The following is a 17111-nucleotide window of genomic DNA, read 5'->3' as shown; positions in this document are numbered from 1 at the left end:
CATGTTGTTTTTACAATACATCATCTGCCCAGCCATATCTCTTCTATTTAATTTATTAGTATGGACAAGATATAATCAATCTGGTATAGTTTTGATGACAGGCTGACCACATAAATGGATTCAGAGTAGTAGTCAAGATAGGTGTCTCCTACCAAATGAATATGAGAAAGTCACTGAATATATATGATTTTGATACATTAAATGCAGGACATATCTATTACCCCCTAATATCTGTTCATTATTTATTTCTCTCTAGTGTGTTGAAAGAGGTTTATTCTTCATTTAACCCTGAAGCAGTAGTGTGTCAGCTAGGAGCAGACACCATTGCTGGAGACCCCATGTGCTCATTTAATCTGACACCAGTAGGAGTGGGAAAGTGCCTGCGTTACATACTGAACTGGGAGTTGCCAACTCTGATCTTGGGAGGAGGTGAGTTCATTTGCATTTTGCTAAAGGATGTTTGCTATTAAATATGGAAGTAATTGCAAATAGATACGCTTCTGTTATATTGTTGGTTGGAACAAAGAGGATCAAAATAAGTATGTATACCTTGACAGCTAGAATTATTTTTTTTAAGCAAAAACCTCCAAGTAATTGTATAATTATGTCATCATGGAGTGAAGTCTGTGTACAGTCTGGTCTGTTAGGCATGCCCCAGTATGCCAGAACTACATTAGCAACAAATTACGCAGTTGTTTTAGCTCAGCCTGGTTTCACCTGCCATATGCCTTCACTCTATTAGAGACATTTCCTTTTGTTCTATTCCCCCAACCCTTCATTCATCACTGTTGCTTAGACTAATTTGTTTTTCTCTTTCTTAGATTTGATGAAGAATCTCTCATCTGAAACATTAATTCTTTTCTGTTTTTAAAGATGCTGCCTGACTGGCTTTTTCAAGCATTTTCAGTTTCTTTTATATATCATGTTGGCTCAAATTTTCTAATACTACTCGTATAAGCCTGGCCTATTCCCCAGGTCCAGCAACCTTGCATTATTAATATGTTAGACCACAAACTTACTGTGCTGATAACTGCCACCATTTAGCCATTTCAACTTGCTCGATCAGTCATTTCTATCGACAAATCCCTGCTGCACCTGCTCTCCTACTGAATACTAGCTTGTAATCCCTTCTCACCTGTATCCACACTTGCCACACTTTGTCCCCCCTTCACCTGCCCCCCGCCCCACCTCTCTTCCAGATTTCTCCCTCCCTACTACAATCAGTCTGAAGAAACATCCTGACCCAAAACATTGCCTATCCATGTTCTTCAGAGATGCTGCCTGAGCCACTGAGATACTCCAGCACTTTGTCTTTTTTATATCTCTCTCTTACTCAGTTCCCATTAGGTGAATTGGGTCCACCCTTAAAATAAATATTTTGTAAGGGAGAAACTGGAAAAAGCTCATCACAATCGGATACCAGACACAACAGTAGATCTCTTTGATGGTGGTGAGGTCAATACCTGTGATAGACTGGGCAATATCCACCACTTTCTGCAGCCTCCTTTGTTGCTGGGTGTTTGGGTTACCCACTCCGGCCCCGATGTGACCAGTCAGTGTGCTCTCTGCCCGACATCTTTGCAAGTTCGAGAAATTAATCGACAACATGCTGAATCTCCTCAATCGTTTTGGGAAGTAGAGGTGCTGATGAGTTTTATGAATGCATCAATGTACTGGCCCCAGGAAAGATCCTCAGAGTCGTATGACCAGGAACTTGAAGCTGTTGACTTTCTCGACTGCTATCCGTTCGATGAAGCCAGGTTCATGGTTTCACTGCTTACCCTTCCCAAATTCAACAGTCTACTTCCTTGACCTTACTATCATTGAGAGCAGGATAGTTGTTCTGACACCACTCAATTAGATAATCAATCTCCCTCCTGTACTCTGACATATTATGACCCGTTACTCGTCCAACTGCGGTGGTATCACACCTACCCTTGATATAAATTCATTTGAGATGTTTTTGAGATAAATCTTCATCAGAAAGACTATACAGTAGCTTACAAATCTCAATTCATAATATTTCTCCAGCCATGTACAAATGGAGGATGGTGTTTTAGGTTGAATGTTAAAAGTGGTAGAGGTCTGGCACAAACAAATCTTCATGCGCAGATGATGAGGGAAGAGGAGGAGAGAATAAAAGAGGGCTGGTGTCCTTGTTTTTATTCTCTTTAACATTTCCCCTTTCTTGATGTGGCTTAGCTTTACAAACCCCACTGAGAGGATGGGTAGATGTCTCAGTTGTAATTGAAAGTATGCAAAGATTGTCAGTCTCACAATTCATACAGGAAATAAAAGCACTTCTAGAAAACAATCAAACATTTAGTTATTTTGGTAAAGAATGGATTGATATCAACTTGTTCAAGAAGGAACTGCAGATGCTGGAAAATCGAAGGTAGACAAAATTGCTGGAGAAACTCAGCGTGTGCGGCAGCATCTATGGAGCGAAGGAAATGGGCAACGTTTCGGGCCGCAACCCTTCTTCAGACTGATACAGGGTGGGGGGATGCGGGAAGAAGAAAGGAAGAGGAGGAGCCAGAGGGCTGAGGGAGAGCTGAGAAGGGTAGGAGACAGCAAGGGCTACCGAAAATTGGAGACATCAGTGCTCAGGCCACCGGGATGCAGACTGCCCAAGCGAAATATGAGGTGCTGCTCCTCCAGTTTCCGGTGGTGCTCACTCTGGCAATGGAGGAGGCCCAGGACAGAAAGGTCGGATTCGGAATGGGAGGGAGAGTTGACCCCGCAACGCTGCTCTCTCTCCCCATCCACCCACTCGGAACAAGGGCAGAGTCCCCCTAGTCCTCGCCTTCCACCCCACTAGCCGTCACATACAACAAATAGTCCTCCTTCATTTTCGCCACCTCCAACGTGACCTCACCACTCGCCACATCTTCCCATCACCCCGCCGTCTACTTTCCGCAAAGACCGCTCCCTCCGTAACTAACTCCCTAGTCAATTCTTCCCTTCCCACCCGCACCACCCCCTCCCCGGGCACTTTCCCTTGCAACCGCAAGAGATGCTACACGTGTCGCTTTACCTCCCCCGTTGACTCCATTCAAGGACCCAAGCAGTCGTTCCAGGTGCGACAGAGGTTTACCTGCACCTCCTCCAACCTCATCTATTGCATCCGCTGCTCTAGATGTCAGCTGATCTACATCGGTGAGACCAAGCGTAGGCTTGGCGATCGTTTCGCCGAACACCTCCACTTGGTCTGCATTAACCAACCTGATCTTCCTGTGGCTCAGCACTTCAACTCCCCCTCCCATACTGAATCCGACCTTTCTGTCCTGGGCCTCCTCCATTGTCAGAGTGAGCACCAACGGAAACTGGAGGAGCAGCATCTCATATTCCACTTGAGCAGTCTGCACCCCAGCGGCCTGAACATTGACTTCTCCAATTTCCGGTAGCCCTTATTGTCTCCTCCCATTCTCAGCTCTCCCTCAGCCCTCTGGCTCCTCCTCTTCCTTTCTTCTTCTCGCCCCCCCCACCCTGCATCAGTCTGAAGAAGGGTTTCGGCCAGAAACGTTGCCTATTTCCTTCGCGCCATAGATGCTGCCGCACCCGCTGAGTTTCTTCAACAATTTTGTCTACCATTGATATTAACTTGGCAGTTGTCTACAAAGATATAATTAAAATCAGTAGCTCACAGTGTAAACCACAGCAGACACAGACCCATATTGTGACAGCATAATAGGTTGTTATTGTGAAGGCTTCTTCAACATTTCTGTTTGATATTAAGACAGTTAATGAATCACACAGGTGTTGGAGGGATAAAACAAAACAAGATCTACTGCATGTCCATGTGTTGATGATTTAACACATTGTGCCAGCTCAGAAAATATATGTTAAAGCATAAAAAGAAGAGAGACAAAATAATTGATAGGCAATGTATCTTCAAAGATAACCTACTTTAATACATAATATGGTAGTGAAGTAGTATTAAAATAAGAACTAATATTTACAGTTCTGGCTTTGTCTCATAAGATGTATCTACATTGGTTTGTTTTTCTGGTGGTGACAGGGGGCTATAACCATGCTAACACAGCACGGTGCTGGACATACCTAACTGCCATTATCCTGGGAAAAACTATCTCTTCAGAGATTCCTGATCATGAGGTAAGACTGCAATAGGCTTTTTTCCTTGCTTACAACTGAGTCATTCCAACTAATCAAACCGGGGATTTGACTTTGAATGCAGCTTTGTAGTCAAATGTTAACACAACAATAATGCACTGTTTCTTCATTTTCCCCGAATGATTCCCTTGCACTGAACTGAAATAAATGGAAACTGTTTGATACGTTAACAAATAATTTGGACATTCCCTAATAATTACTGAGGTATTTCTTAGCATTCCTGTCCTAACCCTACCCTTAAACCCTTAAATATGTTTTTCTTTTGATAAGTACAAAATCATGATGATAGAAATAAAACATTTCAGACGTGTGTTCGCAAAATTGTTACAGTTTAATTTTGTTTGGTTTACTAGAATAGGCGTTTACATATTTACTGCCCTTAAAGGTGTGTGTCATGAGCAAAATTTGAATTTAATCACAAATTGCTTGTTTTAATAAATCTTGGTGTTCTGATTTAGGATTTATCCAACATTAAGATGGGCAAAGTAACACTCTGGTTAGTTGCACCTGCCTCTCCATGTTGAGCATTACTCAGAAGAAACAGGGCATGTAGGAAGGGTGCAGAATGTACTCTGTTGGGTGACTTCAACAACTACTGCAAATGCTGATAGAGTCACTGTCCAGCCGGGCTGTTTTGAGGTATTTAGATACAGACTGCGTCTGCAGCAGGTAATTGAAAATACCATTGTGAGGGCTGAACTCTGGGGAAAAAAGGGATGCTGCCTGACCCGCTGAGTTACTCCAGCTTTTTGTGTCTATCTTTGGTGTAAGTTAGCATCTGCCGTTCCTTCCCACATATTATGGGGGGTGAAGCTACTTCAACTCGCCCTCGGCAGTCTACAAATGTATCTGTCCATGTCAATCTTGGTAAGTGTGTTCAAAGCACATTTATCAAGAGGATTTTCATACCATCAACACACTTTATAATTTCCCATGACACAACCACTGTGAAAAGATTCAAAATTGTTTCGGCAATTTAACAAGGCATTCTTGAGATTGGTCACCTCCTATCTTCTATTACAGACCAACCATTGTTGAATGTAGAAGAGCATGGAGAAGCAGCAGGTGCAACCAAAATCTAGGTGCATAATGATCGAGCCCCTTCACCATAAACCTATGTCATCTGGTCCTCGATTTGCCTACTCTGGGCAAGGGACTCTTCATTCTCTTCATTCATTGGAATCATACTTTATACAAAGGATGATGGATCTGGTTGTTAATTGGGTCAGTCATTTCTGTCGGAGGTTCTCCAGGTCATTGTCCTTAGAATGGGCATCTTCAGTTGCCTCATCAACATTGTTATTTCAAACATAAAGGTTTGAGTGGTGATGTTCTGTTCCTTAGATATTAAAGCCGGTCACGTCTGCTTGCAACGGGCCTGAGGCAACGTAGGCATGAGCTGATAGATGGTGGCAAGAAACATTTGCCAAATGCTCTAGTCGATCACCATCTCCATCAACAAAGTGTTTAACCACTTTCAACATTCTACGTTATTTTCACAACCAAGTGACCTGTCATCATCAAGCTGGGCATTACCATTCACCAGAAACTTAACTGGACCAACCCCTTAAGTAGTCTGGTGACAGGACCAGGTCGGAACTGGTTACACTGTGCCAAATGACTGATCCAGGTCTACAAAGCACAAGTCAAAGTCAAATTTATTCATCACATGCACCAACTAAGGTACAGTGAAATGAATTTGCCATTCAGCGATACATTTGAAAAAAAAGAACATACAATACATAATAGAATTTAACATAAACATCCACCACAGCATTCTTCACTGTGGTGGAAGGCAACAGAGTTCAGTCAGCCCTCCTCTTTTGTTCATCCGTGGTCGGGGCCATAAACGCTCCCTAGTCGTCGCTACGGACGGACGGATGTACAGGCCCTCTCGTCGGGATGATCGAACTTCTGACGTTGGGACAGTCGAACACACTCCGTGGCTTGGAGTGCCCGAATCACCCACTTTCTTACCAGAGATCGAGGCTTCAGGATGTTATAGGCCGCAGGCCGGCAGTCGGAGTTCTTCTCCAGCGATCCCCGGTGAGAGATCCCAGACTCCAGATGGTAAGTCCATGCCACGCCCACAGCTAGAAGCTCCACAGACCACAAGCATGAAGCCAAAGTCACCAGGCCAGCGATCGGAGCACTCCTTTCTGGTGACTCCCGGCAAGGGTTCGCCCCCGCTGCACGATGGAAAAGTCCACGCTGAAAGTCAGGAGTGTGATTCGACACTCTACTTGTGTGCATAGGACAGATCCAACAAAATTCAAGAATGTTGATTCTTACTTAGACAAATAAAATGTTTGATTGGGGGCCTACCCACCTCCCTGAACATTCATTCTTCCCAGCACCACTGAACTGACAACAGTGCGTACCATTTGCAAAATACATTGCAGAATGTCACTCGTGTTTCTTTTACCGAACCTCTACTTTGGGCACATTGGAAGACCTCCATTGTGCATTCCCTTCCCCATACATCTGAATGATATCTGAATTATGCTGACTTATAAATGATTAAGCATTTCTTTATCATTGCTGGGTGAAACTTCGTAGCCAACACAGTTTGAACAACTTCACCACTTGGACAACAACAGAAACGCAGCTTGTTATTGTCATCTTCAATGCAGTTAGTCATGGACAATAACATTTTGGTCTTGTCAGCCCACCTGCATGCCATGTATGAGTAAAGGGCAATTATAATTTTCTACGCGAAATAATTCAAAGCTTTCAAAGGTCTTTTATTGTTACGTGTACCAATTAAGGTACAGTGATATGCGAATTACCATGCAGCCATACTAAAAAAGCAACAAGACACACAACTACATAAAAATAACATAAAACATCGACAACATTCCCCACATTCCTCACTGTGATGGAAGGCAATAAAGTCTAATCTTCTTCCCTCATTTTTCTCCCACGGTCGGGGCAGTCGAACCATCCATCGGAGCGATCTAAGCCAGCATGTTGGGGCGATCGAAGCTCCCGCGTCAGGGCGATCGAAATTCCTGTGGCTTGGAGTTCCCGATGTCCGTCTCTGACCAGAGACCGCAGGCTCCACGATGTTAAAGTCCGTAGCTCCCGTGGTAGAGCTCAGAGGTCGATCCCTGGCAAAGGGATCGCGAGCTCCTCGATGTTAAAGTCCCACAAGCTTCCAAGATGGAGCTCTCGAAATCGGTCTCCAGCAAAGGCCGCCAACTCCTCGATGTTAGGCCGCAGTGCAGACGGAGATACGATACGGAAAAAAATCGCATCTCCGTCGAGGTAAGAGATTAGAAAAAGTATCCCCCACCCCCCACATAAAATAAGCTAAAGAATACTAAAAACATACATTTGATACATACTAAAAAAAACAACGAAGAAGAAAGGGAGGCAGCCATTGTTGGTGCCACCCATTGGCTCCTGTCTTCAGACAGGAAAAAGCAATAAATTAACTATAGCTTGTAACCTCTGACGGATGTGAAGTGAGCATTCGTCACAGTTTCTGTTGCTTATCCTAATGAAATGTTAGTGCAGCTTCACTCAGTGCCCTTCTGACATTTCATTTAGAAAGTCTTGTTTTGGTTTACTGGGTATATGAGCATCTGTGTGGGAAGCTGAGTTTTGGAGGAAGATCAAAGATTATTGGAAAGTAGCTGAAACTGTGTTATGGGCAGCATGGTGTTGTAATGAGTTGGATGTTAAGATGTGCAACACCAGCTGATGGGGCATATGTTTGTCTTTTCAATTCCTCATCTATTAAATACGAATGCGTTAGGGTTATTTAGGATTGTATAAAGAAAACTCTGAGTACATGTGGTGGAATTAATTTGCCAAGGCTACCAATTTGACCATCCAGCTGGTTGGATGCAAGATAGAATTTAGACTGCCTAAAAGATTGAAAATAGAAAAATATAGAGTGTGAATTGAAAACTGGTTCTGACGTGTCGACATCCATACTAATTTGAGTTCACTGTAAAATCAGAATATATTAATGGTCATTTTGCATCAAATGTCCTTTATGGAATGCCTCTGAATATCAGTGCTTCCAGGAATATACAGACAAAAGCAAATACATCTCGAAATACAGTTTTACAATTATTCACATAGAATGAATGGCCTGCACAATAGGCTGTAAAGCAGATGAGGAAGGGACTTGCAGATTGTAAATGTATTTCAGTACACTATGCAACATATATTGGCTCCCAGGTTATTCACAGATTTCTATCACAATATTCATGCATGACAATGATATTCTGTCTATTGAAGAGTTCTTCAAATGGATATCAACCACAAACAGCATTCACCATCCCATTGAGCCAATGCTGCTCTTTTCTGAATAACTTTACAAGTGAAAGGTTGCTTTGAATTTTTGCCAGCAAAGAGAAAGTCATACCATAAGAGTTAGAGGTTTTTATCTTTCAACACAGGGTAGCTCATTTAAAGTCGCAAAATGAATTTTTATTTTGTTTGGGTAACATTTGCAAAGGTGACAAAGAATGCAACAGTGGTCAAATGATACAGCTTGTTGAATATCACTGCTGTTCGGACTATACGAACAATAGTCTGCAGTTCAGACTACATGAACATTCTCTGCATTCATGATTTTTTAAATATTACTGTAAGAAAGTTCAATGTGTTATATGAGTGAGAGTAGAAATGATGCTATGTTGCTGTCTCACGTAAACTAGTTCTAGTTGAGAATATTCAGTTGACAGAAGATTTTATGAAAGGACCAAACTAAACAGGAAAGTTCTGTTGCCATCAATGGGATGAAATGTGTTAGAAGGTTGGGCCTTTGTGCTGGGAAATAAAGGGTAATGACTGAGATTGCAAGTTGGATGGTCTCTGTCACATGTAAGAAACGCATTGGAATCAGGAAGTTGACAGGCTAAGTGACATAGCGAGTGGGATGTTTAAGATTTTTTTGTAGTAGGACAAAGAAGTGTTACGTGTTAAATGTGTTGGCGGGTGTGGTCAGTGAACCTAAAATCAAGTCTGGGATGTGAAGTGACCCAACATTTGGAGACATGGTCGAGAAATCCAATGATTTTAGTTTCATTTCCAGTACAAATAATAATAATGGTCTTTTGTGCTTTGACCAACAGCAATTTTTATTCATCGTGAGCATGTTTTTTTAAGCTAAAAATATTTTACCTCAGCAAAGTTTGCATATTTAGAACTAACCAGTGATTGAACTCTGAGAAGAAATTGACTGCTCCATTCCCATGGAGAATCTACGTCACAACCTGTACAGAAAGAACTGGCACTTCCTCGTGTTAGGTGGGGGAAACTATTTACAGAGCACCAATTTGAATTCAATTTATTTACAGTCAATCTTGCACAGGGTGTAGAGCACCACTCGAATTTTCTTGGTTATCTAAAATGTTTTTATGAATATGTGAACAGTACTCAGTTTTATAATTTGCACATTCTCTAAGTAAAGCATTGTCTTGTTGAAGATTGAAGAAGGGTCTTGACCCGAAACGTCACCCATTCCTTCTCTCCAGAGATGCTGCCTGTCCCGCTGAGAGTAACCAGCATTTTGTGTCTATCAACGATTTAAACCAGCATACAAGATAAAAGATACATTTATTTGTCACATGTGCCAGATGGCACAGTGAAATGTGATTACCATACAGCCATACAATAAAAATAAAGAACACGACACTAGATAGTTTAACATAAAAACATCCCCGCACAGAAGAATCAAAGTTTCCCACTGTGAGGGAAGGCACCAAAGTCAGTCATCTTCCTCTAATGTTCGCCAATGTTCACCCGTGGTTGGGGCCTCCCCGAGCCCTCCGCAGTCGCCGCTACGTGCGGCCCGATGTTCAGGCCCACTCGCCGGGGTGATGGAAGTCCGACGTCGGGGCTGGGGAGCCTCCTCAGCAGCCTGGACATCAGAGGCGACCACCTCCTACCGGAGTCCGCGGCTCCCAAAGTCCGCAGGCCGCGCTGGGCGGAGATGCAACGCTGGCGGCTCTCGGCAAAGGGCCCCAGGACAAAGGGCCCCAGGATGGACGCTCTCCCAAACCGCAGCTCCATGATGTTGGAGCAGCGGCCCAACGTTCCAGAGCTCCAAACGGCGATCCGGGTAGGCATCGCCCGCTCCGCGGTGAATTCAGCGCCGCGCCGCTGCTGTTGAAGCTCTAGTCCGGTTCCGGTCCCCGGCAGGAAAGGCCGCTCCGATCCAGGTGGTAGGCCGCGAGGACGCGACTCGGAGAAATAGTCGCGTCCCCACCAGGAAGCGACTGGGAAACAGTTTCCCCCTTACCCTGCCCCCCTCCCCCACATAGAAAAGTCAAAAATTTCCCCCCAAAACAGACTTTAACTAAAATTTTTTAAAAAGATTGAAAAACAAACAGGCTGTAGGCAGAGGCTGTCATCAATGCAACGCCCCTAGTGGTACTGCAGTTCCTTCCTATACATCTTGGTGACTTTCACGGCTCTGGTATTCTAGCCTCTGGATGCGGAACTGAAGAATTTTTAATGTGTCCTGTTTAAACTTTGAATCCGACCTTGCAATTTAACCTGCAAATGGATAGATCTAATTTTTTTGGGGTGTGGAAGGATCTAACAAGTGCAATATTCTTCTTGTCACACACCTTCAATGAGCCACCACTTTTTTTGTTAGGCATGAACTTATCTCTTCTTTGGAAGTCTTTTGAGATATACCTGTTTTTGCATCTCTCAGTTTGCTCTTTCAGGCAGATGGACCACGTGCATGCCTTGATCTGTGGACTATACTGCTGACGAGGTCACTTTTCATCGTAGAATTGGCCAACTTGATATACAGCCAAAGCAGAGAGATTTTTTTATGTCAGATTATAATTAAGCCAAATGCTTTCTTTAGATTATTCTCTCACTTTAGACTGATAATAAACTTGGCTACCTAGGATGGAAGTGTGATACTCAAGCCAGAGTAAGAATTGTAAGCTTCCCTTACAATGCATTTCTCATTGAAAATGTAGCAACCATGACTAACCTGAGAACAGAGACTGAGTGAAATGGTGCAGTCTGAACTCTGCACTACTAATCTCTGGTTGGGTTTACAGCTCTATTGTCCTGAATATAATTAGTTCCAGTTGCATTGAACCTCAAGTTACTTAATTATTTATCAACACCCAAACAATGAACAAGTTGGCATTTCCTGCAATTACTTCAGAAAATATCGTCATGCACAATTGCCCGTTCCAAACCTGCAGCACAAATAATGAGCTTGGGTTGTTCTGTGTGGATGGAAATTATTAACTTAGATGAGAGGTTGCTTTAAGACACTGAATTCTTGGTTGAAATGTCCTGTGTTAGTCTGTTGTAAAACCTAAATGAATGGCAGACAAGCAAGACCTACAACATTTTACACTAGATAATTTATAATGAAACACTTTAAGATTCAATGTTATCTCTGTAAAAATTCCCAACACTTCAGAATATTGGCGGTTGGTTTCCTAACTTCTAGGTACTTCTATGGACAATGAAACTTACCCATATTAACATCAACATACAACATAAAATAAAGTATATTTAAACGGAAAGATGCCAAGATTGTAATTTAATCTGCATATTCAGACAACAGTAAAAAAAAAACTCGATTTCATCCTTGCTGATTGAGACCTGCACCATCAAAGTATATTTCATGTATGTTCCTCAATTGAGATTCAAGCCTGTATTTTTGTTCTAGTTTGATTACATTACATAATTGATTCTGGGTTTTGAAAATAAGATTGAAGCGAAGCATAATATACCTGCAGATTTTTAATACTATTATTCATCTAGTTATTTTCATAGTATTTTACAGAATATGGGCCTGATTACGTACTAGAAATCACACAAAGCTGCAGAACTGATGAGAATGATCCCCAGCGGATTGAACAATTGCTTAATACGATCAGAGGTGAGTTGCAGAAACTCTCAGTAAATTGGGATAAGCAGACTGAAAGAAACAAATTTCTTGAATGGATTTAGCACAGATTTCTGCAGCAATATTGCCCATGACCAGCCAGAGAAATTCTGTCAGATCCTTCAGAGATAAGTTACTCATTCTGCCTTATAACCAACAACGCCAGGTGACTTGTCCAGTACTTTGGCCAACCTTCCTACCCAGCCAACGATCACTGAAGAAACGTCACCTATGCATATTCTCCAGATATGCTGTCTGACCCACTGAGTTACACCAGCACTTTATGCCTTTTTTTGTATCCAGCAGCTGCAGTTTCTTGTTTTACGTCCTACCCAGCATACATGCTGCAGACTAATGCTGCATTCATGTCCAGTTTACCTCACTTAGTGCTTAATCTTTGAACTCTGCTAAGGGATAGACTACCAACTGCCCTTTCAGCATCAATCTTCAGAATGTGAGTTCACTTGTGAACAAAGTCCTTGCCGTCTATGAGCACATTATGGATGATTATTCTGATATGGCCTGCATGGACACCTGGCTGAGTGAGAAAGCTGCCTTCCTTCTAAAGGTTTCTTCCCCATCCAGCTAAACCTCCTCCATCTGGTCCATCTGGACATTATTGAAGCTTGATCTCCCAGGCTCTGTTATCTTCTCCTGCTTTAAGCTTCACATTTTGCTTCTCTTGTCTCATTTAAAATCCATATTTTCTGCTATCCTCTCACATATCATGAATACCTATCAACGGAGACCCTCAGACTATCTTTATTTCGACAATACTGAACTTGATCTTGCACTAATCGTTATTTCCTTTATCATATATCTGTACAATGTGGATGGCTCGATTGTAATCATGTAATATCTTTCTCGTGTCTGGTTAGCACACAACAAAAGCTTTTCACTGTACTTCGATGAATGCAACACTCGAGAATCTAATCACCATCCAAGAATAAGTACTCCCTTCTTTGGTACCCCATCGACCATATCAAGTTCATATCCACTATCGCCTTTACAGTATTATGATCTATCTCGTCATGGGGTATTAGAGAGAAAGAACGGGCAGGCTATTCGGCCCACTGAGACTGCATCAATTTTCAACATTCCTCCAGGTCTTCTGGTTTCCTCCCACATCCCAAACATGCACAGGTGTAGGCAATTGGCCATGTGAATTTGCCCTCGTGTGTAGAATTTTGGGGGTGGGTGAGGCGGTGGGATTGTAGGAATAATAAAATCGATAAGATTGCAAAAAGGGGTGTTGAAAATGGATGCAGACATACAGTTACAGAGAGAACATGCAAACTCCACATGGCAGTACCAGAGGTCAGGACTGAACCTGGATCACTGGAGGCATGAGCTCCATGGCTGTGCCACTGTGTTGCTTCGAAAATTACCCTTTGAAAGGTGCATGGTTCCTTGTAGGTCGAGTCACAGGTAGATAAGGTGGTCAAAAAGGCTTTTGGCACATTGGCCTTCATCAGTCAGACTATTGACTATATAAGTTGGGAGGTCATGTTGTAGACTAGTGGGACTAGCATAGCTGGGACATGTTGGGCCTAAGGGCCTATTTCCATGCTGAATCTATGTCTGGTGGCATTAAGTGCACAAGAATGTCACCGCCTCAAATTTCTGCTTTCTGTGCTGGAACCTAACAATATTTTGGAATCAAATTCACTGCAATATCTGTATTGACTCAAGAAGTGCAACGTATCACCAACTTCACAAGGGTAATTAGGAGTGGGCAATAAATGGATTCAGACTAAACAGGAAATGTAATTGGCTAACCTGTTTAGAATATAATCAAATTCACGAGTTTGCATTTCCGCAGAAGCACGAATTCAAAAGTGTTACGAGTGCAAAGCAAAACATCATAATAACTTGTTTAAGTAATTAAATTATAATAGTTCATTATTAGCTGTTAAATATGGATGCTTACAAGATTGAAAATTTGTGGAAATTCACTGGGACTTACAGAATTTAAGTTTGGTCATTATTACATGTTAATATGGCTGAAAATGGTTAACTGGGTGTTACTGATATCAATAAATGAAAAAAAATTATTTTTGAATACAATTAATCTTCGTGTGTACATTATAAGACCTGAGAATTTTCCTGGATCTGAATTGGAATGAATATTTTAAATAATGCTATGTGAAAAATTGAAGCAATGTCTGTCCGCAGACAGATCTCCATCTTCTCAGGAAAATTGCAAATGGGTCCAATCCATAACTGATCTTTTTTCTGATCCACTCACAGTAAAACAACATTTGATCTCTATCTAGTAGTTGTTCAAAAATAATCTTTCTCAAGAAAACCCTGTTTTGATTATATGATTTAATGTTCATCAAGACCATTTATCTCTGACACAACAAAAGTACAGCTGGGTCTGCTCAAGGAGACCTGGCGGTACATTTTTGGGGGAATTTAAGAAGTTAATCTGTGAGTTTTACCAACCAGGGAGGTTAAAAGTTTATGTAAAAATATTGTGTTTTTGTATGTGTTTTCCAGGAAATCTGAAGAATGTAATTTAATATGTGATGGGGAATGAGCGGAAGGCTGAAGAAGCCTTTTAACTGAGAGCAGTCTGTGCCTGTTGTAGCTGCAGGGGAGACTTCGGTCAAAATTACTTGCAAGTTCCAGGACAACAGATGTTCATTGAAACTTGAAACTTCAGTTAACACTTTCTTGGTCAATTGAGGAGGAAAGATCATTCACTATTCCAAGATTGCAGTATCTTGTATTGGGGCTTAGTTTGTTAACCTCGTTGTAAATATTTTTACTTAATTCTTAATTGTTTTTTTTAATTGTGACCTTTCGTAGAGTTGCAGTTCAATTTCCGCTTGGCCAAAGATCTTGCCAATTACTTATGCAGGAATTAAAATAATATTTGGGGTTCATTGGAAAAGCTTTTACTTAATTAATTTCTTCCACTGCAGAGAAATGGCTAAAACAAAACAAAAAATCAAGATCTCGGATATCAGTATAACATTGTAATGCCTGTACTCCAGTGTAATGTTCTTTATGGGAAACATGGATTTATGCGTTCTAGCTTTCTACTCATCACGTAACAATTTCCTTCGATAAATTGAGGCCTAGGGTCTCAAACAAAGTTGGTAGAAAAATATTCAAGGCTGAATCTGCCGCTCAAGAGGTCTGGCTGGTGAGAAAATGCAGATTTTGTAGGAATGGACCACAGCACCTGGAGAAGGTGCAGGCTACATAGAGCCAGAATTGTGGAAAAAAATTTCAAGCAAAGACTTAACATTGGTCCTTTCTCTGGACATTACTCCTATAAGTTTATTCTCTTTTCTTGTAACTTAATAGCAGTCATGGTCACTCACTACTGCCAGGCAAATATTACAGAGCCCAACAGTAAAGAACCAAAGTTACCTAAAGAGAAACCATATTAACCACTAAGTGCTGGCTGTTTGCTGGTATTGACTCTAATAATATAGGAGACCTGTCCTCCATGGTCAGCACAGTTAAAAGAACACATTTAGTCATTATTGCCCTGTGGAGATAAACACCTTCATACATCAGCCGTGGTGAGTCCACCAATCTCATCATCATTTCGCCAATTATTTCTAAGTATGTCATCAATTCACGATTTGAACATTTTCTGAAAAAAGATTGTTTACAGTTCTTTTGCAATTCTGCTGAATTATAGATACACTCCGCTTATAGTCGTAAAAATATGTTATAGAAATTGAGTCGTCGCAGAAAATACGAACACTTGCTTAAAAAGTGTCCCGTCAGTTAAAGATGTTTCTGTGGTTGTCACATTGAATTAGTTTTGGAATGCATTGTCCAGTGATTTTGGCAAGCATGACCATTATCTACATGCAGGTATTAGACGATCAGTTTTTTTGTAGTATTGCTTGTGCGAGGAATGTGGATTAGGATGCAATTAAGGTAAATCTCGGGCAGAATTAAAACCAAAAGACAAAGGCACACAAAAAAAACAACATTATTTGGAAAGTAAGATGACTGTAGAGAGCAGATATGGCAATAAATTTAATGAAAGGAAGGAAAAAAAACAACAAGAAGCATAGTTCTAGTTTTACTTGCACCATCATTTTGCCAGTGTTGTGAATGGATTACATTTTGTACGAGATTCAGTCGAACTGATGGAGTCAATGTTTGCACTCCAATTCCTGAAAATCCATCATGTCACTCTCCCTAAGAAACATTCCTGTGGAAATTCTTATATATTGCAATGAGGAAAAAATGCTGTGTGAGTATTGTCATAGGTTCTGCACACATGTTAATGAAACAGTTCATTTTTAAGAATCCATTCAATTACTAGCTTGTTTATATCATCAGCCTATTTTTTTTAACTTTTATTTAAACCAGATCCTATTTAAATGTTTTAAACATAGAGTTTTAACTATACCTCAATCGTTTGAGTTTTCAATTTATCGATGTTTAAGGGTTGAAATCAAATGGTATTTTTTACATTGTTCCAATTGCTGTTTCTCAGATTTATTGTAACCAGAAAATGTACAATAAATAGTTATTAATAAAATTAATTAAAAATACCAACTGTTGCTCTTTACTTGGGATCCAGGGATAGACGGTTGACTGGATAGAGAATTGGCTGCCTTCATGGAAGTAAGCAGAGGGTGATGGTGGAAGGTTGTTTTTCAGACTGGAGACCTGTGACTAGTGTGACATTTACCCAGTTCTTGCTGCAAATCTTTATTGCTGGAGGATAGTATGTTACAGCAGGGACGGGTTGGTAGAGAACCTTTGTCTTGATTTTTAAATATTCTTGCCCTCAATTGAGCAAAGGCTCGCTTGGCAGAGTGAAGATGAAAATGAACTTTATGGCTGATGCTAGTGTTCGCCAAGAGGTGACTTCCAAGATATGAGAAGTGATCACATTCACCACATTTTTGCTGTGAATCTCTACTGTTGTATTTCAGTATAGTACAGCAGGGACAGGTTGGTAGAGAACTTTTGCCCAGCAGATGCTAAGTGCAAGCTCACTGAAAGTGTTCAAAATGGCTTCTGAGCATGCGTTGACTGTTGAGGTTTGGGACCAGTATACAAGTCCTCGCTGAGTTCCATTTCCGAGAACTGTCCATAGCCCGAGCAG

The 17111-nt window shown here is 41.3% G+C and overlaps 1 protein-coding gene across 2 annotated transcripts in view; it reads left to right on the top strand.

Moving 5' to 3' along the window:
• The window catches only part of hdac8 (histone deacetylase 8), an 80126-nt gene extending 63588 nt beyond the window's left edge, over positions 1 to 16538 (top strand). For both annotated transcript variants that reach the window (XM_033030425.1, XM_033030426.1), the window contains 4 exons: positions 257 to 429; positions 4022 to 4116; positions 11908 to 12013; positions 14522 to 16538. In XM_033030425.1, coding sequence (XP_032886316.1) covers positions 257 to 429; positions 4022 to 4116; positions 11908 to 12013; positions 14522 to 14544 — 397 coding nt within the window. In that variant the 3' untranslated portion in view covers positions 14545 to 16538. The remainder of the gene's footprint in view (positions 1 to 256; positions 430 to 4021; positions 4117 to 11907; positions 12014 to 14521) is intronic.
• Positions 16539 to 17111: the final 573 nt, after the last annotated feature.

The sequence above is a fragment of the Amblyraja radiata genome, chromosome 12, assembly GCF_010909765.2.
Source record: "Amblyraja radiata isolate CabotCenter1 chromosome 12, sAmbRad1.1.pri, whole genome shotgun sequence".
In the NCBI taxonomy this organism is placed as follows: Eukaryota; Metazoa; Chordata; class Chondrichthyes; order Rajiformes; family Rajidae; genus Amblyraja; species Amblyraja radiata.
This window is presented reverse-complemented; position numbering and strand designations above follow the sequence as displayed.